The 22,378-nt window shown below is 41.2% G+C and overlaps 1 protein-coding gene across 3 annotated transcripts in view; it reads right to left on the bottom strand.

Annotated features, from left to right (window-relative positions):
• pxylp1 (2-phosphoxylose phosphatase 1) overlaps positions 1 to 22,378 on the bottom strand; it is a 167,101-nt gene that overhangs the window by 80,094 nt on the left and 64,629 nt on the right. Inside the window, exon 3 of one of the 3 annotated variants that reach the window (XM_043702040.1) lies at positions 15,343 to 15,465. The exons of the other annotated variants lie outside the window; for them this stretch is intronic. Coding sequence (XP_043557975.1) covers positions 15,343 to 15,465 — 123 coding nt within the window. The remainder of the gene's footprint in view (positions 1 to 15,342; positions 15,466 to 22,378) is intronic. 3 annotated transcript variants of the gene reach the window in all.

Raw genomic sequence — 22,378 nt, 5'->3', positions numbered from 1 at the left:
TGTAAATATTGGCCCAGCTGGGGAAGCCTACATCCAATAACTGAATAAAATAAAAACAACACAAAACTATTGTGACATGTGTTCTCATGAAGGCTTCACTGGGCCCAAAGTATCAACCCTGCTTCCTCTTCACAGATGCAGCCAGACCTGCTGAGTTTTTCCAGCAATTTCTGATTTTGTTTCTGATTTCCAGCATCTGCAATTCTTTAGGTTTTTTTTCAGCTCTTGTAACAAGCCTGCCATGTGCCATCTGACATAAAAAAATTAAATCAACCTGTTTGGACATGTTATGACACCTTCTGCCCAGAGGTACATGACCACAGTGCCACAAGGCCCTTGCCATCTGACATATACTATATCAGTACAGGCTGCCAACTAAACCATCCTGTCATTGCCTCTTATATATACGCAAATGTTCATTCAGAACATCTAGGCAATTATACCTCGACCACCTAGAAAGAACAAGGCAGCTGATACAGGGGAAGACCATAACCTGCAAGATCTCCAATGTGACATACAACATCTGGATATGGCTGTTCCATCCATATTGCTGGGTCAAATTTCTGGAGTTTTCCTTCTGACTACCATAGTGGGCGTACCAGATGGTCTGCAGCAAATCGAGAAGGCAGCTCACTGCCAAATTTCAAGTGAAATTTGGGATTGGCAATAAATGCTTGCTTTGCCAACAATGTTCCCATCCTATGAAATAATTAAAATAACTAGTGTTTCAAAAGCTCATAAAACAGGAAATCGACAAACATCAATATTATAAAAGTATGCAATTTATATTATATTCATGATATCCTGAACAATATCTTACCTTTTGGGATACATTGTCCCAAGGGTATAAATCACCAGTTTTAATGTAGCATTAACAGTCACTCTGTTTTAGTGATACTAATGTTTCAGTGTGAATCAGTTTCTGTTTTGAGAACTGTAATGCATGGTTTTCACACCCTCTTTTCCCCAGTGGAACAAGCTCTTGGCCTCGTAATTTGGGATTTAATCCCTGATTACAATTGGTGATCATATACATCTATCAAGAAGTTTCTGGATAATTGGTGAGAAAAGGTATTAAGCAGAACTTCTTACTCAGATAAGGCGATGGCATTATTATCATTCTATTAATCGAGAGAGCCCGGTAATGTTCTGGGTTCAAATCCCTTCACGGCAGATGGTGGAATTTGAATCCAATAAAAATCTGGAATTAAAAGTTTAACAAGGTCCATTGTTAGTTGTCACAAAAAGCCCATCTGGAGCTCAAAAGGAGCATTAATGTCCTTTAGGGATGGAAACTGCCATCCTTACATGGTTAAGCCTATATGTGACTCCAGACCTACAACAATGTGGTTGACTCTTGACTGCCCTCTAGGCAATTAGGGACAGGCAACAAATGTTGGCATAACCAGTGATGCCCACATCCCGTCAATGGATTAAAAAATACACATCCAAACAGAAACTTTGCGTCCACCTGATCTGGTCGAGGTCAATTCAGCTGCATTTGTACTATATTATTGATTCAGTTGTATTTTCCATGCTCAGTTGAGTTTCAACATTTCTGACTTGCTCCCAGTGAAGTTGTTACTTACATTGGGAAACCAGTCTTACTAGTGCATGTGGATGGGTTACTAGAGGAAACATTGTTCATAACCTCCTGTCCTGCAGAATAGGAGTGGGGCTGTGTGCTGCTGGTTAGCTGAAGAGGATTCTGAATCTTATTAGCATCTTTGAATTCCAGGGAATAATTATATTCATGGAGCAGGTTTTGTAAAACTTAAATGCACAGTAATGAGCATAGAGATATACAGTAAAGAAACAGACCCTTCCTTCTAACTCGTCCATGCCAAGCAGAGATCCTAAATTAATCTAGTCCCATTTGTCAGCACTTGGCCCATATCCCTCTAAACTCCTACTCGTATACCTATTCAGATGCCTTTTAAATGTTGTAATTGTACCAGTCTCCACCACTTTCTCTGGCAGCTCAATCCATACATGCACCACCCTTTATGTGAAAAAATTGCCCCTTGGGTCTCTTTTGTATCTTTCCCCTCTCACCTTAAACCTATGCCCTCTAGTTCAACTCCCCCCACCCCAGGGAAAAGACCTTGTCTATTTACCCAACCCATGCTCATGATTTTATAAACCTGTGTAAGGTCACCCCTCAGCCTCTGATGCTCCAGGGAAAATAGCCCCAGCCTATTCAGCCTCTCCGTATAGCTCAAACATCCTTGTAAATCTTTTCTGAACCCTTTCAAGATTCACAACATCCTACTCATAGGAGGGAGACCAGAACTGTACACAATATTTCAAAAGTGTTTCAAAATAAAGCACATGACACCCTCCCAGCCCTCAGAAGGTTCACAATAATTAAGACTTTGATAAGATATTTAGTATTAAACAAGGTTGTTTGTTTATGAGAAATGCTGTCCTATACTAAATGATATTTCACCATCTATCAATAAACATAAATAATGCATGGTTTATGTTCCTCCATACCCTTCTTTTAAGAAATGTGGAAATGTTTTTGTCAAGAACAGATGAAAGGTTTGATTTTCATATTTGCACTTTCTCGATTTTTCCATTCAACTTGGGCTCTGTATTCAAGGTACTTGGTAACACCACCATTTTTGCTTATGTTCTGAACAGATCAAATATATTTTTGATTGCATGAGGCAAAATACTAAAACTCTAATGACCTCTTTCATGGAATTGCTTCAAGTCCAACCACAGAAAGCTGCTTCTTTAGGCAGAGTGGAGGTTTAGGAAGGGTGTGACAATGTTTCCCCACACCACAGTGTCTTTTCCAAAATCTGAGCTGCAGCTGGCAGGAGTGCTGTCACAAGGGATCTTTTCAATCCCATATTTTTCTCTTTTTACTGGATTTAGAAATTTCCCAATCATCAATTTGCCTTTCAGTGCCTCACTGATTTGCCCATTATTTATGTAATTTATGTTCAATTTAAATAAGAGGAAGGATCATAACTGAAGGTAAGTCCTTGCCTCACCCATTGGATAGCAACAAAACCCTAACTAATTTCTCCCACTATTCGTAGACACTGAGCCCAGCTGAAAGACAAACATCACCAACTTAATTAGATCAGATAAAGTAGCAGACTGGGAACTGGATTTAGGCTCTTATAATCTGTACAGCTCAGCTACTCATGAATTAAAGCCATTAAGCTATTATGAGCTTTTACTGCAGCTTTTCTAAGGTAACGATAAATTTTATTGTCGAAGCATCACATCACCATCAGACTTTTATCAGACGTGTATATTGTTACAAATCAATGAATATTGGTTTGGACCTTTGAACTACAACTATGCCATAGGGCAGAACTGTTTGTACATCTTCGCTGTGCTGCTGTCATAGAGATGGAAGTTAGCAAATATAAATATATAATAAAAAGCATTTCTGCTTCATCACAGCCCAATTGAGAAATACATGGAGTCACGCAGACTGAGAAGTTGATTTTGAAATGGCTAATCTCAGGGAGGGTTATAGTTGTACTACTGGAACTTAAAGTTTCTCTTGGTGAGGTGAAGGAATAAGAAAATAAGATGGCCTCTACTGGAAAGGGTATACTAGATTGCACTGACTTAACAATGCCTTCTGTCAAATAGATTCTAATGCTCACTGGGTTTACACATACAGAACTTCCTTTCATGTAAGGCACCATATGGTAACTGTTATTTATGAAAATAGATAACAGCATCAAGCAGCATATTCAGGAGAGAAGTTTCATGTTCATACTGAAGGGCAGATTATAGATTGGAATAAAAAAAGGTACAATGCTTCAACATGCATAGACCTACATACTGTCTGACATTACCCAAGAACACAGAGACATGACTAAACTGTGACGTTTCTATTGTCCAGTGACACGACCTAAAAAACTATTTAAGCAGAAAGTTTTCAGGTTCAATCGCTGATTTGTATTGATAGCTAGAAAATTGGATTGCTATATTTCGGTAACAGGCAAGATGTAAGTTGATACATGTTGAGAATGGGTAACAATGCTCTCTGCAATTGAATATCCTCCAGCTACACGCTGTCTGATTCACATGATGAATAATCTTAGCTGGTTGGATGGCTGGCTTGTGATCCAGAATGACACCAAAAGCATGGGTTCAACTCCCGCACTGGTTGAGGTTACCATGAGGAGCTCTCTCCTTCTCAACCTCTCCCTTCACCTCAGGTGTAGTGACCCTCAGATCAAATCATCACCAGTCATGTCAGTCTAGTAAGAGAGCTGCCATATGGTTCGGTAGGACAATGACAACCTTACTATTTAGTTGCTTAGCTGAGGTTGTAGAAAGTGGCTAGCACCTGTGGAACTTTGAGCAGGAACAAGGGAGGAGGAAAAGGGGAATTATTTGATTGAATTGAATTGAATTTATTGTCACGTGTCACAAGGCACAGTGAAAAGCATCGTCTTGCGAGCAATACAGGCAGATCACAGAGTTAAGTAGCACAGATAAGTAAATAACAGGTGAACAGCAGCCAGTACAAAAACACAGGTACAGGCAAATGTTAAGAGTTTGAGAGTCTATTTAGTATTCTAGGATAGAAACTGTTTCGAAACCAGCTGGTGTGTGTGTTCAGGCTTCTGTACCCTTTCCCTGATGGCAGAGGTTGTAGAAAAACATTGCCAGAGTGGGATGGATCTTTGAGAATGCTGGTGGCCTTTCCTCGACAGCGGGCCTGCTAGATAGATTCGATAGATGGGAGGTTGGCTTTGTGATTGCCTGTAACCGTCTCTGATCTTGAATGGTACAGTTGCCATACCAGGTATTGATACATCCAGACAGAAGGTCTTGATGGCACACCTATAAAAGTTGGCAAGGGTATTCACTACCATGCCAAATTTCCTTAGCTGCCTGAGGAAGAAGAGACATTGTTGGGCCTTTGTAACCAGTGTGTCCACATGAAGAGTCCAAGAAAGCTTGTTGTTGATGAGCATTCCCAGGAGCTTGACATTCTCCACTTGTTCCACCTCTGTGCTGTTAATTTGTAAGTGGGCATGAGTAACATCCCGCTGAAAGTCAATAGTAAGTTCCTTGGGTTTGCCGGTATTGAGAGCTAGGTTATTCTCAGTGTGCCATTTTTCCAGGTCTTCCACCTCCTGTCTGTAGTCTGTTTCATCGCCATCTGAGATTCAGTCGTCTATGGTGGCGTTATCAGCGAACTTGTAAGTGGCATTAGTATGGTATTTGGCAATGCAATCAAGGGTATACAATGAGTACAGTAGGGGGCTGAGTATGCACCTCTAGGGGGCTCCAGTGTTGAGTGTTAATGAGGATGAAATATTGTCCCTAATCTTCACTGATTGTGACCTGTGGGTCAGGAAACTGAGGATCCAGTTGCAGAGAGTGGGACTTAGTTCAAGATCACTAAGTTTAATAATCAGCCTGAACTGTAATCAATGAGTAGGATTCTTACGTAGCTGTTCTTGGTGTCAAGATGTTCTCGGGAGGAGTGAAGGGCAAGTGATATGGTATCTGATGTGGATCTGTTGGTCCAATAGGCAAATTGGAGTGGATCAGGAGTAGTGGGGAGGCTGGAGTTGATTAATGCCATGACCAGCCTTTCAAAGTACTTCATGACCACTGAAGTTAGGTCCACTGGGCGGTAGTCATGGAGACATGCTGCTTGAGGCTTCTTAGGCACAGGGATGATGTTGGCCCTCTTGAAACATTTCTTGAAACTTGAAATATTTGGAAAAAAAAGAAAAACTGATGATTTCTCAATTTATTTAGAAAAAAATCAATTTTGGTAATATTAAGAACTTGCAACTGAATGTGTGGGACAAAGTTTTCAATGTATCAGCTTTATATTTAAGTATATTGCATTCAGTGCCAAGAAAAAGAAAACTGAAAAGCAAGGGACAAACATGGAGATCTGAAGAATTGATGGAGAAGGAATGAATACAAGTATGCTTGGATAGATGAGAAAGTACATCAATTCCCCAACTAGAAATGCATGTTCTTATGATACATCCAATGTAATGTTAATCAGTCATCTATACAATCTTTTTAAAATTAGAGACTTATTCATTAGTTCTTGGCATTTGTTTATATGCTCACCAAGGGGAACCATCATAGCATATCATAAGGCTTCCACAGATAATGAGTATCAAGCACTTTAGTTTAGAGTGCAAACTTTTCTTTTGGAAATAAAAAGGTGAAAGGAGGAGGAGGGCTTGTTCCACTGTGCCAGTGAGGCTGTGACTGTTTTTGTTGTGACTGCTATTTTGAAGTTGTCTCTTTCCTTGGCTGTTTTTGAACTTCTGGGTGTAGAGATATGCAATGCTCCTTAACCAGCTGGAGCTAAAGCACCAACTAAGCAAAATAAATACTTGTTATTCCTCGAGACTGTCACAGTCTGATCAGAGACCAGTCTGGAATGAGAAGAGGTACAGCAACATTGGAAGGAAACTGCGACATAAGAATTCTTTGCTGCCACACGAGAAGGCCTCGGAGACCCAGCTTGATCAGCCCATCAACACCCGAGAATAGTGATAAGATGCACTGCCATCACTGCTCATTAACTGGAACAAATCCTGAAGACAGGGGCTTTCAATGGCATCAGGCACAGTACAAGTTAAAGGACACATATCAATAATTCAGTGGAATCTAGTCTGAAGCTTCACTTTAGAAGTCTGTAAAGACTGTTTACTTGTTTGTAAAAATTGTCATTTGTTCCATTGTGTTCTACTTTTTTGTCAAATTTGTGTTGATGCTGTGCATGACCGACAAAACCTTTCTTGAAATAAATCTGCAGAAAAAGGAAAGGAAAGGAAAGAAAAGGAAAGGAAATAGAGCTTCATTGCAAACCCAGTGAAAAAGGTAAAGTCACCACAATAATACCATGCGTGGTGTGAAGGTGCCGGTGTTGGACTGTAGTGGACAAAGATAAAAATCACACAACACCAGGTTATCGTCCAAATAAACCTGTTGAACTATAACATGGTTTTGTGTTTTGTGTGAGGGTTGCTCTCTCATTACAGAGAAATGACTGATAGTGGTTTAACCTGAGGGTCACCACACCTCAGGCAAGGGGAGAGGTTGAGAAGGGGATTCCTTCTTGGTACCTTCAGTCAGTGGGAACGGAACCCACTGTTGGCATTACTCTGCACTGCAAACCTTTCACCAAACCCACTGGGCTGAGACAGTGCCATTCAACAAAGACACCGTTACAAAATATCTTCTACATTATGCCACTGCTTAGCTAGTAAATCCCCTGTTGTTGAGATTGAGAAAGCCATCTACGGTATCATTGCACAACAGGATGCTTACTGAACAACGGCACGATGCCTCTAACTGTGGCTTTGCCAAGTCTTCCCCAGCTTCAATGCTGAAAAACACAAGTGCTATTATGTGATGGGAAGTGCTTAACAGATGGTCCCCACCAGTACCATTTCCCTGTTCTTGTGTGCAAGTTGACTGGCAAGCGGAATATGGTATAATGGCAAGAACTCACTGAACTCCTAAGTAGCACCCCTTTGTCCACACCAGTTATTGAATGGGACAACAATTTTGGAAATGAGCCAAGATTGTGTGTACAGAACTTGGAACTGCTAGACTCAAGGGACAACCACGTTATTCTATAACCGTGCCCTCTGTTTTATCCAACAGTGCAATAAATTGGACTAACTATTCTCCATTTGCTTTCTATCAAGGTGCAGCAATGGAATGTTTATTAGGATCAAGCAAGTATATAAGCAAATCATGCCGCATTTACCTCAGCATTTGTTGGAAAATGTCATTTACTTCAAAGTATAATGGAGAAGTGGGGAGCTGAATTGTGTCTTTTTGCATTAACCACGCAAGCAGCTTGCACTTCAGTCATCACAGAATGAGCTGCTTCAAACACAGGTGCCTTCCTTTGTCAAATCTCATGCAAAATGACATTGAAGGGTGTCCGAAGCAAACAGGTTAGCTGTAGTCAGATTTTCACAGGCTTCCTGTATTTTTGCAAAGTCAAATGCTGCATTTCTTAAACCAACAGACCAGTTCAGTTGGTAGCAATCATGCATCCGAGCTCCTGGGTTCAGGTTCTACTTTAGGCCATGAGTGTATAAAAACCAATATTGACACTCTACACTGTACTGAAGGATTTCATTGTTGACACTACATTGTTGGAGATGCTGTCTATCAGATGAGATGTTAAAGTGAGGCCCTATCTGTTAGATGGATAAAAATGATCCAATGGCAATATTTCAAAGAAGAGGCATCCCTGTGTTGTTAAATTAATATCACAAAAATAAATTATTTGGTCATTATTACATTCTTTATTTTGTAAACTGAACATTGCAGGGCAACTACTGACATTTGACAATGAAACCAAGACTGGGACAGGAAAGGACAGTATACAAGCAAAGAAAAAATAACCAATAGGGACAAAGGGATAACAAAAGGTTTAAAAAAAAGTAAAATTAATGGCTCTTCACTTGAATATTCATAGTATTCGGAACAATAGAATAAATTAACAGCGCAACTAGAGGTTAATAGGGATGATAATAAAGCCATTACTGAGACATAGTTTCAAAGAGATTGAAGCGGCATACTCAATATGCTGAATAATGTACTTCTGCTCCTTTATCTTGTAGTCTTATAAATGTAAGTGGCAAATTATTCCCTTTTCCTTCCAGAATATTAAACATTCTTATTAAAATCATTCTCAGAATAAATGGTGGCTGTGTCTATCTCTTCATTTGGCTCAACGAGAATATTGCACCATCAGTAAATTATCATCCTTCATTATATTGAGTGGAAAACGTCCTTCCATTATTCTAAAGGTAAAATTGGATTCTGAACCGCTTCTCCAAAAATGAAAAAGCACTTCTGTCCAAGCTGGATGAGATAAGTCAAAGCCCTCGAGTCTCTACTATTCCATCATATACGGTGGCACAGTGGTTAGCATTGCTGCCTCTTAGCGCTAGAGACCCGCGTTCAATTCCTGCCTCAGGTGACTGACTGTGTGGAGTTTGCACATTCTCCCCGTGTCTGCGTGGCCTCCGGGTGCTCCGGTTTCCTCCCACAGTCCAAAGATGTGCAGGCCAGGTGAATTGGCCAAGCTAAATTGACAATAGTATTAGGTGTAGGGGAATGGGTCTGGGTAGGAGAGGGTCGGTGTGGACTTGTTGGGCCGAAGGGTCTGTTTCCACACTATAAGTAATCTAATCTAATCTAAAAATATACCACGCTATTTTTCCATTCCAGCTATTCATGATCAACACTTTTCATAGGACTGAGATTTCTGGAGCTCTCTACATCCACTACATCTGGTGTGCCCAGGACTCAGCAAACTATAACATGCACCCTGTAGCGTTTTAAAAAACAGATTCAGTCCCACAAGCTTCCAATTAGAATACAGGTTTACAGATCCACACGGCGCTGCAGGGCAAAGTTTGTTCTTTTTGTCTGGGTAGAAAGCAATACTTATTTCATAAAGTGCTTGTTGAAATGTTTGCAAAGCTTTTCTGAGGGCTGATCTGAAACTGCACACTGCAGGACAGTAGGAAATTGGATGTTTAATACTGCACCATTATACAAAGATAGATACAGTACATACAGGCTAATAATTTTGAGGTGCCGGTGTTGGACTGGGGTGTACAATGTTTAAAAAAAAAATCACACAACACCAGGTTATAGTCCAACAGGTTTATTTGAAAGCACTAGCTTTCGGAACGTCGCTCGTTTATCAAGTGGTTGTGAAGGAGCAGCACTCTAAAAGCTATTGCTTCCAAATGAATCTGTTAGATGATAACCTGGTGTGGTGTGATTTTTAACTTTGTACATACTTATATACATACAGTGAGGTATTATCTCTACCCATGTATGCTGCAATCCAATTACTAACCATGTATAACAATTCATATCATTAAATTTTAAGTAGGCTTATGCTTTTCATAGAATGGCAAAGCTTGAAAGACACAGGGTTCCACACCTTTGCAATGCAGATTTTCCCAGCGGTGATGTTGACCTCTCATCTCTCAGTTCAACATGTTTGTTATGCAAATAGTTGTGAAATTTGTTTTTACAAAAAAACTGTTTGAAACGTTACCTCAGCATCATTTGGGTAAGAGAAATTTTACAAGCACTCTGAAATCTCAAAACATTTTTCAGGCAAAAGGCAGGGATTTTAAGGAATGCCTTAAAGGTGAAAAGAGAGGTAGGAAGGCAGAGAGGTCTAAGGCGAGAATTCAAGACCCTATGCCAAGACAGTTCAACATACTGACACCACAGTGTGACAATTGAAATCAGAAAGGAGTCAGAGGGCAGACTTAGAGAAGCACAGATTTCTTGACTAGTTGTAGGACCCAAGGAGATTACAGAGATAGAAAGGAATGAGAGCATGAAGGGATTTGAAATGTTAAAATTATAGCCTTGGCTACCCTGGAGCCAATGTAGGTCACTGACATGGGAGCAATTGGTGGGAGGATCTTGTGTGTTCAGGTGTAAGCAGAGATTCGGGTGAGTTTATGTTTTTGGAGGATGGAAAATGAGAGGTAAGGGAAATGCAATAACAATTGGAAACTTTATACAAGCATCATGTGACCAGATGGCTTGGCTGTTATATAGATTACTGAAATTCATAAACCAATAAATAATTAAATAGATTATTGCAAAGCTGACCTTTATGTCTAGACTAGTATACTTGCGGAGAGAAGTTTAGACAGAAGTCTTGCTGCAGCTTTATGAAGGCCTGGTTGGATCATACCTGGCAGTCAGGAATGTGTCGAACCTGAGAGAATGGGTGAGATTCTGAATGATTACTTTGCATCAGTGTTCACTGAGGAGAGGAACATGATGATTCTTGACATTAGAGTCAAGTTTGATTAGTCTGGATCACGTTGACATAAGTAGGGAAGATGTGTTGGGTAGGCTAGAGGTTATTAAGGTGGACAAATCCCCAGGACCAGATGGGATCTATCCCAGGTTGCTGAGGGAGGCGAGAGAGGAAATAGCTGGGGCCCTGGCAGATATCTTTGTGGCATCCTTAACTACAGGTGAGGACGTTGTCTCTTTGTACAAGAAGAATAGTAGGGATATTCCTGGTAACTACAAACCAGTGAGCCTGACGTCAGTGGTGGGAAAGTTGCTGGAGAGAGTATTGAGGGATAGGATCTATTTATATTGAGAAAAGAATGGGCTTATCAGTGATAGGCAACATGGTTTAGTGTGGGGGAGATCGTGCCTTACCAACTTAGTAGAGTTCTTCGAGGAAGTGACCAAGTTGCTAGATGAAGGAAAAGCTGTTGATGTCATTCACATGGACATTAGTAAGGCATTTGATAAGGTTCCCCATGGTAGACTAATGGAGAAAGTAAAGTCACATGGTGTGTAGGGTGTTCTAGCTAGGTGGATAAAGAACTGGTTGAGCAACAGGAGACAGAGTAGTAGTTGAAGGGAGTTTCTCGAAATGGAGAAAGGTGACCAGTGGTGTTCCACAGGGGTCAGTGTTGAGGCCTCTGTTGTTTGTAATATACATAAATGATCTGGAAGAGGGCACTGTTGGTATGATCAGCCAGTTTGCAGATGACACGAAGATTGGTGGAGTAGCAGAAAGCATAAGGGACTGTCAAAGAATACAGGAGGATATAGATAGACTGGAGAGTTGGGCGGAAAAGTGGCAGATGGATTTCAATCCAGACAAATGTGATGTGGTGCATTTAGGCAAGATTAATTCTAGAGTGAATTATACAATGAACAGAAGAGCCTTGGGAAACGTTGATGGGTAGAGAGATCTGGGAGTACAGGTCCATAGTACCCTGAAGGTTGCTGCACAGGTGGATAGAGTGGTCAAGAAGGCTTATAATATGCTTGCCTTCATTGGACGGGGTATTGAGTGTTAGAGCTGGCAAGTCATGTTAAAATTGTACAAGACATTGGTTCGGCTGCATTTAGAATACTGTGTACAGTTCTAGTTGCCACATTACAAAAGGATGTGGACGCTTTGGAGAGGGTGCAGAGAAGGTTTACAAGGATGTTGTCTGGTATGGAAGGTGCTAGCTATGAAGAGAGGTTGAGTAGGTTAGGTTTGTTTTCATTAGAGAAAAGGAGATTGGGGGGGGACCTGATTGAGGTTTACAAAATCATGAAGGGTATTGACAGGGTGAATAGAGACAAGCTTTTTCCCAGGGTGAAGGATTCAATAACAAGAGGTCACGCTTTCAAGATGAGAGGTGGAAAGTTTACGGGGGATACACACGGCAAGTGCTTCACACAGAGGGTGTTGGGTGTCTGGAACGCATTACCAGCAGAGGTGGTAGAGGCAGGCACGGTAGATTCATTTAAGATGCATCTAGACAGATGCATGAGTAGGTGGGAGCAGAGGGACACAGATGCTTAGGAATTGGCGACAAGTTTAGACAGTAGATTTGGATCAGCTCAGGCTTGGAGGGCCGAAGGGCCTGTTCCTGGGCTATAAATTTTTTTTGTTCTTTGTTGAATCAGGACTGGGCATCATTCTTTATGAAGAACAGATAAACCTTGGACAAAGTGCAGTATATTTTTACCACAGGCTTGTCCTTCAGAGGCAGCCTGCTGAAGAGTCCTCTATGACCCCAAGCCTTTGTTAAAAACACTGGAGAACATTGAAAACCCGGAGACGCAGAAACCATGACTGGGTGGAGGGCAGGAGGACACTGGCTTGGGCAGGAGGTGGATGGCTGTGGGGTCATGGGGGAGGAGGGTGGGAAGGGGGGCAGTGTTTGGGTTGCTGTCAAAGGGATGATGAACGACAGGCAGGAGGGATGGCATGAAATTAGGTGAGTGGCATGAGTCATTCAGGGGTAGGATGCATGTCTGTTAGGAGGGTTATGAACGACAGAGGGGAAGAGGTTGGTGTGACTGCAGGGGAGTTTGGTTCATTGATTGTGGCCCAGAGAGTGAGTGACTGCAGGGGAGAATGGAGTGGGGGGCTTCGGTGAGTGAAGTGACTTGCTAGTGGTATGACAGTCCTATGAACACTTGTCACAAAACTTAATTTAAACATATTATTCTTAAATAAACTACACCAACCTCCATTCAAAGGCAAAATAGTCAAAAGATTGTGAAATACACACACATCCTAATACTTCCTGGTCAAACAAATTCTTCCTCCTGAATTTAGAAACTGTTATCTATTTCTGGCCACCAGGTGGCAGTAGCTCCTTGCTTTCAGTAAACATTCATTGCAGGGATGAAAGTTGCTGGCTTCCTTCACTTTCCTCTGTTTAGCTCTGCCCGAGCAAATGATTAAGTAACAGTTGTAACAAACGGTCTCAAGTACTTGCCTTACAATCATTAAACTTACCCACAGAGTTTGCCACGACATATTCTAATATTGTTAACACAGCTGTTTTAGAAATCAAAGACTCTCTTCATCTCATCTTTTATTTTGAATTTGACTTTATTACTTATTTATTTTTGTAATACCTGTAGTGAAGGCAACCAGACATTACGCACTGTACATTTACAGCACATGTGGGGCAGACCAGATCATCCCCCTATTGTAGAACCCACTTGATTTCCTTCCAATTAACCTAAATGCAGCAGCTAATGACTCTGAGCTAATCACAACTCTACTTGGTTTTCATCCTCAAGACACAAAAGAGATTGAAGCTCAAAGAGATGATAGGAAAGTGTCACCTGATATACCTCCAATTCCAAAGGCTTCCGTCATGAGGAAAGACTGGAGAACCTTGGGCTTTTTCAGGTTCAAAACATGATTAAGTTGTGATTTCATAAAGATATACAATAAAGGACACAGTGTTCACTAAGACCAGTTTAAATGTTAATATTCAGACAAAGGGCGTGGAATCTTGTATCCACCTAATGAGAGCTTGTTGTTAGGAATTTCCAAATACGGTGATCAACACTTGGATCAAGTCCTTTTATAAAAGTCTTATGATTAACTCAATCAATTAGCAGCAGTATTTAGTTTAACTGAATGCAAACCATTTGGGTTCTACAATAGGTGAATGATCTGCTCTCTGCTTTGCAATATGGCCACATGTAAAGGGAAAAATTAACCCCAAATTTCTCCATGTGCATTAGGAGATCCTGTTGAAAATTGTGCAGGACTCAGGGGTCTGAGTAATAGGAAGAGGTTGGACAGGCTATGACCTTTTCCTTTAGAGAGTATGATACTGAGGGGGGACTTTACGAAGATCATGAGAAGCAAGCATAGGGTAAAGGCACTCAGCCTTTTTCCCAGGGTTGGGGAAATCGAAGACGAGAGAGCATAGAATAAAAGGGAACCTGACAGGCAATTTTTCTTTCACAGAGGGTGGTATGCATATAGAATGAGCTGCCAGCTAAAGTGGTTGAGGCAGGCACATTAACAACATTAAAAGGCATTTGGACAAATACATGGACAGGAAAAGGTTTAGATCGGATTAGATTCCCTGCAGTATGGAAACAGGCCCTTAGACCCAACAAGTCCACAACGACCCTCCGAAGAGTAACCCACCCAGACTCATTCCCCTACCCTACAATTACTCCTGACTACTGCAGCCAACACTATGGGCAATTTAGCATGGCTAATTCATCTGACCTGCACATCTTTGGATTGTGGGAGGAAACCCATGCAGACATGGGAAGAATGTGCAAACTCCCCACAGACAGTTGTCCGAAGCGGCAATCGAACGCGGGTCCCTGGCACTGTGAGGTAGCAGTGCTAACCACTGAGCCGCCCCACAGTTTAGAAGGATATGGAAACAATGCAGGGAAATGGGGTCGCGTGGATGGACATTTTGTTCAGTTTGGACCAGTGTGGGCCAAGGGCCTGTCTCCATGCCATAGGACTCTATGATTCTAATCAGATTAAAAATATCTACAGAATCTGGAGGTGATTACTTAAGGGAGCCTGTGGAACATTAACTGTGTCCCTCCCTCTGGGTCAGAAGGATCTGCGTTCAAGACCTACTTGCCCTGAATGTGTAAACATGTCGGTTAAAATAACTATGCTTTCTGCAACTACTCTGTAGGGTAGACCAAGGCCGCTTTGAGATGAAGTTCATTATCTGAACTAGTCAGAGGTCTGAACTGATGGGAATTCGAATGGAGATATTCTGTACATGTTTCCTCACGATGAGGAAAAGAAAAAGAGATTTTATTTCAAAAGCAACTTAAAATGTCTTTAATCTATTTTGAGACTCGAAATAAAATAATCAAGTCAAAGTCTTGCTGACAGTCTCTCCATTTCAATCCCGACTCCATTTATACAGATTGCTTCTGCTTTTGTAGAATTTATCAATTTCTTTGATCCGGATGAACTATTACTCATTGCCCTGCATTCTGTTTATTATTCCGGTGGAAAAGGCTGCAGTTCAGCCTGAGAGAGGACACACGCACCTGCTCCTGCAACATTCCTGCCCTGTGGTGTCTTCTGAGCTCTCCAGCGTGGATCTTCCACTCTGTTTTCTCCAGGTCTATCTCCAGCTGGTCGTATGCTGTTTGCGCTGTGTGTTGTGGCTGCTGTGCACAAACACAAACATGCCATGTGAAGGCTAATGATATTTTAAAATCACGTTGGTTCAAAGCGCCGAAATACCCCTGAGATTGAAAAATTAGAGAGAAGTGACGAGGGATCAGTGTTCATACACGGCAGTCATGAAGCCTCGTTCATTCTCTCTCTTCAATACAGAAAGTGGATACCTTGGAAATATAGGAAATGATTTTCCAAAATGTGACAATCTCGCACAGATTGCTACTCTGTCCGTTTTCCCAAGGAGGGAGCTTTGCATTTCTGAGAAGAGTTATTCTGATCAAGCGTCATTGTGAAATGCAGTGGTGTTCTTCCCTTCTGACAGTCCTCTCTTTGTTGCACAGCTGCCGGAGGGAGACTAACCACATCCCCTCTTCACATCAGTGATCTGCCATTTTCTAATATTTAAATCTCCAGAGTCTCTCTGAACCATTTTGACAGCTGCTGTCACACGGTAAGTAGATAAAGTAACTGTCAGGTTAAGGTTCTTGGAGAGCAGGATGCCAGGAAAGTAGGGAGTCAGGTGGAATAGGATTCCAAGTGGCAAGGGACTCGGGTGTTGGGAGAGTCACATGCCAAGCAGCTAGAGGATGGGGTATCAGGTATCGGGTACCAGGTGGATAGGATGCAATGTTGCAAAGGGGGTCAAATAAGTGATGTAGCATTCAGGGTATGTCTGAGTCTATGGGAGAAATTGGGACGAGTAGAAAGCAGAGAGGATGGGTGATAAGTTCCAGGATGGAGTAAGGATCCAGCAGCAGAGGGAGATCAGGTCTGAAATAAGGAAGGGGGAGGCAAAGCTGATCCAGAGTGGGGTGTGAACATTGGGAATGGAGAGTTTAAGAGCAGGATCTAGGAGTCTAAATAGACTGGTAGTGTTCCAGCTGAGAGCATGTGAGGTAAGTAAGCAGTTATATAAATGGTTACTCAAAAGTTAGACTATTTATTTAATAGTCTAGCCTTTCCCAAGAAACTATTTATTTAATTTCATTGGAACCCTCTGATTTAAAATGGAAATTTTAGAAGGGTTCCAAGTGTAAAGGAAGTGCTCAATGGAATCTTCACTTTCCCAGGTAACTCATTCAATGTCTACTACAGTGAGGATTTAGCAGGGTCCCAATGAGCAACAGCCATTACCACTGTACTAACCAACTGTTGGCCACAGGAACATAGGGGCCAGAGCTACTGTCTCACCCCCAAACAAATAAGACACAGACAAATATTCAGTACAATTAATTTTCTTCAGAAAGACAAGGAAGATACTTTACTTTTGCTCCTTGCCCAAAAGACAAAAGGGATGTCTCAATATTGCTAAAGTCGCACATTGAAAAAAGGAGGGAATACTTTTTGAAAAAAATGATTGATGATTGTATTTGTGACACTCAATAAATACAATGTGTCCGATTGTCACATTATGTGATCACTGTATCCAACTTTCTTGCACCATCCAAGGCATAAGCATCAGCAGCACATAAATTAAAGCAAATGATATTCCCAGCAAAAATAAACAATTTATTGTCATTACAAATATATCTATCAGACACACTTAGTTTCACAGAATTCATTACTTGAGTTGGTGGGGATGCATTTGACATTAATCTCAAGTTACTAGAATGATATTTCTATGCAAAATTCCTCGAGAAATTTCTTATTTTGTGCACACACCTGCCCTTTTGTTAAGCAAAGCAGGCCACCAAAGTTTGAAATCTATTTAATTTATTTCCTTTCAACCATTGGAATGTGTATACATTTTAAATTGGATTCAGAGATTATCCGAGCCTCAAGTAATGTTTACTGCAGGGATGATTCTCAATAGCCTGCTAATGGCCACTTGCATTTACTGTATTCCTAGACATTGTATGGGCAAGAATCTGGTCATTTTATGTGAGAGGTTGTGGATAATGCACAGGACAGATTTTGCAGTCGACATGATGACAAGAAATTGGGATATGCTATTTTTAGGCCACTGCTGAATTATTTTAAATTTCTAAGGCTTTTACCTTTCTTATGAAGAACACAATGCAAATCCAGTATATAACTGAAATAAATGTAGAGAACAATTTCTACCATGATGCAGTCTTACTAGAGATCATCTGACATGACATTAAAATGAGCTTTTCTTAAAACTTGCCAGAGGTGCATTAAACAAATTTCTTTCACCAATCTTCATATAATATTACAGACTCTTTTTGATTTTGCTTTCCTCTTCTAAACCTGTAAATACTCCATTTCGAATAAATCCCTTTGAGTGCTTTTTTTACGTCTCAGACTTAACATGTAACCACGTTCACTGACAATCAGAAATGATTCCATTGCCTCAATTACAGCAAAGATAATGTTCCACCACCCATCAATACCTATTACATTTTTCAGTGAACATGCATTAGCAAAAAAAAAGGCAATGTCTCCTTGTTGCTTGTGCTTTGAATGAGAAAATTACAAAACCGGGAGCAGAAACTCTTTGCTCACATTCTTTCCAGTTTTTCCTCACCAAAATAAAGCAAGCAGATCTGCAGATGGACTAGAAGAAACTAACTGCTAAATATTTTGTGGCATTTCATAAGAGAGCTTAAGTTCATAAATGAGGCCAGAGAGCTTAGTTAATAATTGACTACCTAGGCTACCTGTAAGTCAAATGACTGTAGTGAAAGAAGATACCCCTAAACAGGCAGGTGTTCATCAATCAGTTGCAAAGTAAATTGATTCAGCTTCTGAGAAAGTCACCTTGTGAAAAAGATAAGTAAATAGAATTTTTAACCTTTTGTATCCAAATTTTGCACATGGGATATGCTTCCTGTCTACATTAACCTTGAGTCACAATTTTACAGCCACATTTTTCTTAGCCATTTTCCTCTTAAAACCTTGTCACTCCCTATCATGCTGTGACGAGAGGCCTCCCAACACAAGGTGATACTTTTTTGTGGTAGAGCGTGGTTTGGCGAATATGTGAGAAGAATATTTGAAATTTGGCCCAGTTGGCATCAGAGGACCAAGATAGGAAATGAGGTGTGGTGACAAATTTAGCATTTAGACCTAGCTGGAAAATGCATACCAGCCACACAAATATTGTGGCTACAAAAGCGGGTCAGAGACTGGAAATTCTGTGGGAGGTAGCTCACCACCTAACTCCTCAAAGCCTGTCCACCTTCGGCAAAACATGAGTCAGAAGTTAGGCATGAGATGAATTACTCCTCAATTGCCTCATTAAGTGGAGGTCAAGAACATTTAAGCCCAAATGATGTCCACTACCTTAAGCTGTGACTTCCTCCACCACATATGTACAGTAGCAGCAGTGTGTACCATCTAAAAGATGCAAGGCAGAAACTCACCAAGTCTCCCTTGACAGCACCATCTAGATATAGAATGTCTGCCACCTAGGAAGACAACATCAGCAGGACTACGGCAATACCACCATTTGCAAGTTCTCCTCCAAGACACAAACCATCTTATTTCGGAATTATATCATCATTCTTTCAATATCACTGGATCAAAATCCTGCAAATCCATCGGAAAAGCATTGTAAGTGTAACCCTATCATTTAGATGTCAGCAGTTCAAAAAGGCAGTTCACCAACTTCTCATGGACAATCAGAGATGGGCAATAGATGCTGCTCTTGCCATGCACATCTATGAAAAAGATAAAGAATCCAGTGTAAGAGGCCAGGTGAAAATGAGGAATGCCAATATCCCGAATGCGAGGCCCATCCGGGAGCAGCACACACAGGCAGGCAACATCAGAAGATCAAAATACCCTGGACATTTTCAGGTGTTGTAAGCTGATTTTCTCAGGGCTTAAAAGCTGATTTTAAGAACAGTTTCAAGCTTCCTATCTCCCCATCCAACCGGGCAACCGCAATTTCAGAAGATGAAAACTGTAACATGTTGTTTAGATCTACAATACAAGAAAGCTCCTTAAAGTTTGAAAAGTTGCATTACTCGCTGTGGACTTTTGTACAGCTGTAGTATTGTACCACATGCGTCAGTGTCCAATAGCTGTGGTGGAAACTAACCTATTCCGTAATTGTTTCCTGTGCAAAATGAGTTGCAGAATTTAATTCTTTCTATGCTTTTAACTCATAGAATTTACAAATTATAATTTGTTTCTTTGGTATTTTACACAAATTTCCTCTCTTTGGGAATAGTGGAGAAGTGTTGGAATGATTGGAAGCTAATTATCAACACGTTGTACAATGTCATGCGCAATCCTTCCAGAGCCAACAAGTCCTGGAGAATTTCAGTGACAGGAATGCTATCCACTGAACTCCAGGATCTCTATGACAGCCTGTATTATCACTACTCAATCAGAATATTGTCAGTCCAAGTATGTAACATAAAATGAGAAGGTCAATGATAGATGTCACAAGGACACACCAAGATGGTTGAATGGCAAACAAAATTTCAATGCAGACAAATGTGAAGTAATACATTTTGGTAGGAAAATGAAGCAGCAGAAAACAAAGGGGATAATTGTTAAATCAATGTATGATCAGTGGAAGCTAGTGATATATGTCTATAAATCTCAAACCGGCAGGACTGATTGAGAAAGTGGTTAAAAAGACAAACACGATTCTAGACTTTATAAAATTGGTGTATGTAGAATACTAAAGCAAGCAAGTTATGATAAATGTTTATAATATACTTCAGCTTTAACTGGAGTAGGTTTTCTCAGTTTGGAAGACTTCAGAGAAGAGTTATACAGTCATAAAGATGTACAGCACAGAAACAGACCCTTCAGTCCAACTCATCCATGCAGACTAGATATCCCAACCTAACCTAGTCCCACCTTCCAGCACCCGGCCCATATCCCTCCAAACCCTATCTATTCATTTACCCATCCAGATGTCTTTCAAATGTGGCAATTGTACTAGCCTCCACCACTTCCTCTGGCACCTTATTCCACACACGTACCACCCTCTGGATAAAAAAGTTGCCCCTTAGGTCTCTTTTATATCTTTCTCCTCTCACCCTAAACACATGCCCTCTAGTTCTGGACTCCCCCACTCCAGGAAAGAGATTTTGCCTATTTATCCTATCCATGCCCCTTATGATTTTATAAACCTCAATCAAGTCACCCCTCAGCCTCCAATGCTCCAGGGAAAACAGCCCCAGCCTATTCTACCTCTCCCTATAGCTCAAATCCTCCAACCTTGGCAAAATCCTAGTACATCTTTTCTGAACCCTTTCAAGTTTCACAACATCCTTCCAATAGGAAGGAGACCAAAATTGCATGCAGCACTCCAAAAGTGGCCTAACCAAGGTCCTGTACAGCTGCAACATGACCTCCCAACTCCTGTACTTGATATTCTTACAAATAAAAGAAAGCACACCAAACTCCTTCTTCACTATCCTACCTACCTGCGACTCTATTTGCAAGGAGCTATGAACCTGTACTCTAAGGTCTCTTTGCTCAGCAATACTCCAGAGGACCATACCATTAAGTGTATAAGTCCTAATATTTGCTTTCACAAAATGCAGCACCTTGCATTTATCTAAATTAAACTCCATCAGCCACTCGGTTGAAACTTTATTGCTGGAACAGCACAGCAGGTCAGGCAGCATCCAGGGAACAGGAGATTCGACGTTTCGGGCACAGGCCCTTCTCCATTCCTGAAGAAGGGCCTGTGCCCGAAACGTCGAATCTCCTGTTCCCTGGATGCTGCCTGACCTGCTGTGCTGTTCCAGCAATAAAGTTTCAACCTTGATCTCCAGCATCTGCAGACCTCACTTTCTCCTCCATCAGCCACTCCTCAGCCCACTGGCTCATCTGACCAAGATCTCATTGTAATCAGAGGTAAACTTCTTCCCTGTCCACTATACCTCCAATTTTGGAGTCATCTGCAAACTTACTAACTGTACCTCTTAAGCTCACATCCAAATCACTTATATAAATGACGAAAAGTAGCACCACTCCTTGTGGTACTCCACTGGTCACAGGCCTCCAGTCTGAAAAACAACTCTCCACCACCACCCTCTGTTGTCTACCTCTGAGCCAGATGAACTTGCCAAATGGCTAGTTCTCCCTGTATTCCGTGAGATCTAACCTTGCTAACTAGTCTCCCATGGGGAACCCTGTCAAACACCTTACTGAAACCCATACAGATCACGTCAGCCCTCAATCAATCCTCTTTGCTACTTCTTCAAAAAATTCAATCAAGTTTGTGAGACATGATTTCCCATGCACAAAGCCATGTTGACTATCCCTGATCAGTCCCCTGCCTTTCAATTTTTAAAATTCTTATATCGTGTGAGTGTCACTTTAGATAAAATGGGTTGAGAGAGGTGTTCTGAATTCTACACTGCACCAACTTTTGGTAGCTTAGTTATTAAAGGTAAAGGGCAGCCTATATTGTTCACTTGGAGAAAAGGTAGATGTAAGATGTTCACTGTAGACAATTGCAAGAGCACCTGTGTTAATCCCCATGGAGATAACTGTGTTGGTTATCACAGGGTGAAGTGTCACTGAGAATATGGCTGGGTGAATCAATGAGGGAACCTACACACTTAATCCTACTTTCGTCATTCCAGTTTATTTTGACTCACAAATTGCAGATGATGTGAGCATGCAATTTTCACTTTTCCTCCTCATAATGCAATGCTCAGCTCGTCATAATTTTTGACTCCCAAAAGCTGCAATCTTCCCAGTCAGAAGAGGAAGAAGGGAATATAGTATCCACGAGGAACAAGTACTGCATGCATTTAGGAGGCTGGAATAGCATGTGGTGAGACAAAGAGCACGTGGAGCAGAAGAGAAAGACACAGTAAAGGACAACACAGGCATTTCTGTTGCAGACAGGTCACGTGAGATCTTCGATGGGGCAGGTGACAGAAGGATGTGGATAGGCATAAAAAGCTGCTTGGTGCACTCGCAAAGCTGCTGACAGAATGTCAAAGAGCATGGTAGAGT

Source organism: Chiloscyllium plagiosum, chromosome 13, assembly GCF_004010195.1.
Source record: "Chiloscyllium plagiosum isolate BGI_BamShark_2017 chromosome 13, ASM401019v2, whole genome shotgun sequence".
Taxonomy (NCBI): domain Eukaryota; kingdom Metazoa; phylum Chordata; class Chondrichthyes; order Orectolobiformes; family Hemiscylliidae; genus Chiloscyllium; species Chiloscyllium plagiosum.
Note: the sequence above shows the minus strand (reverse complement) of the source record. Positions and strands in the feature narration are given on the sequence as shown.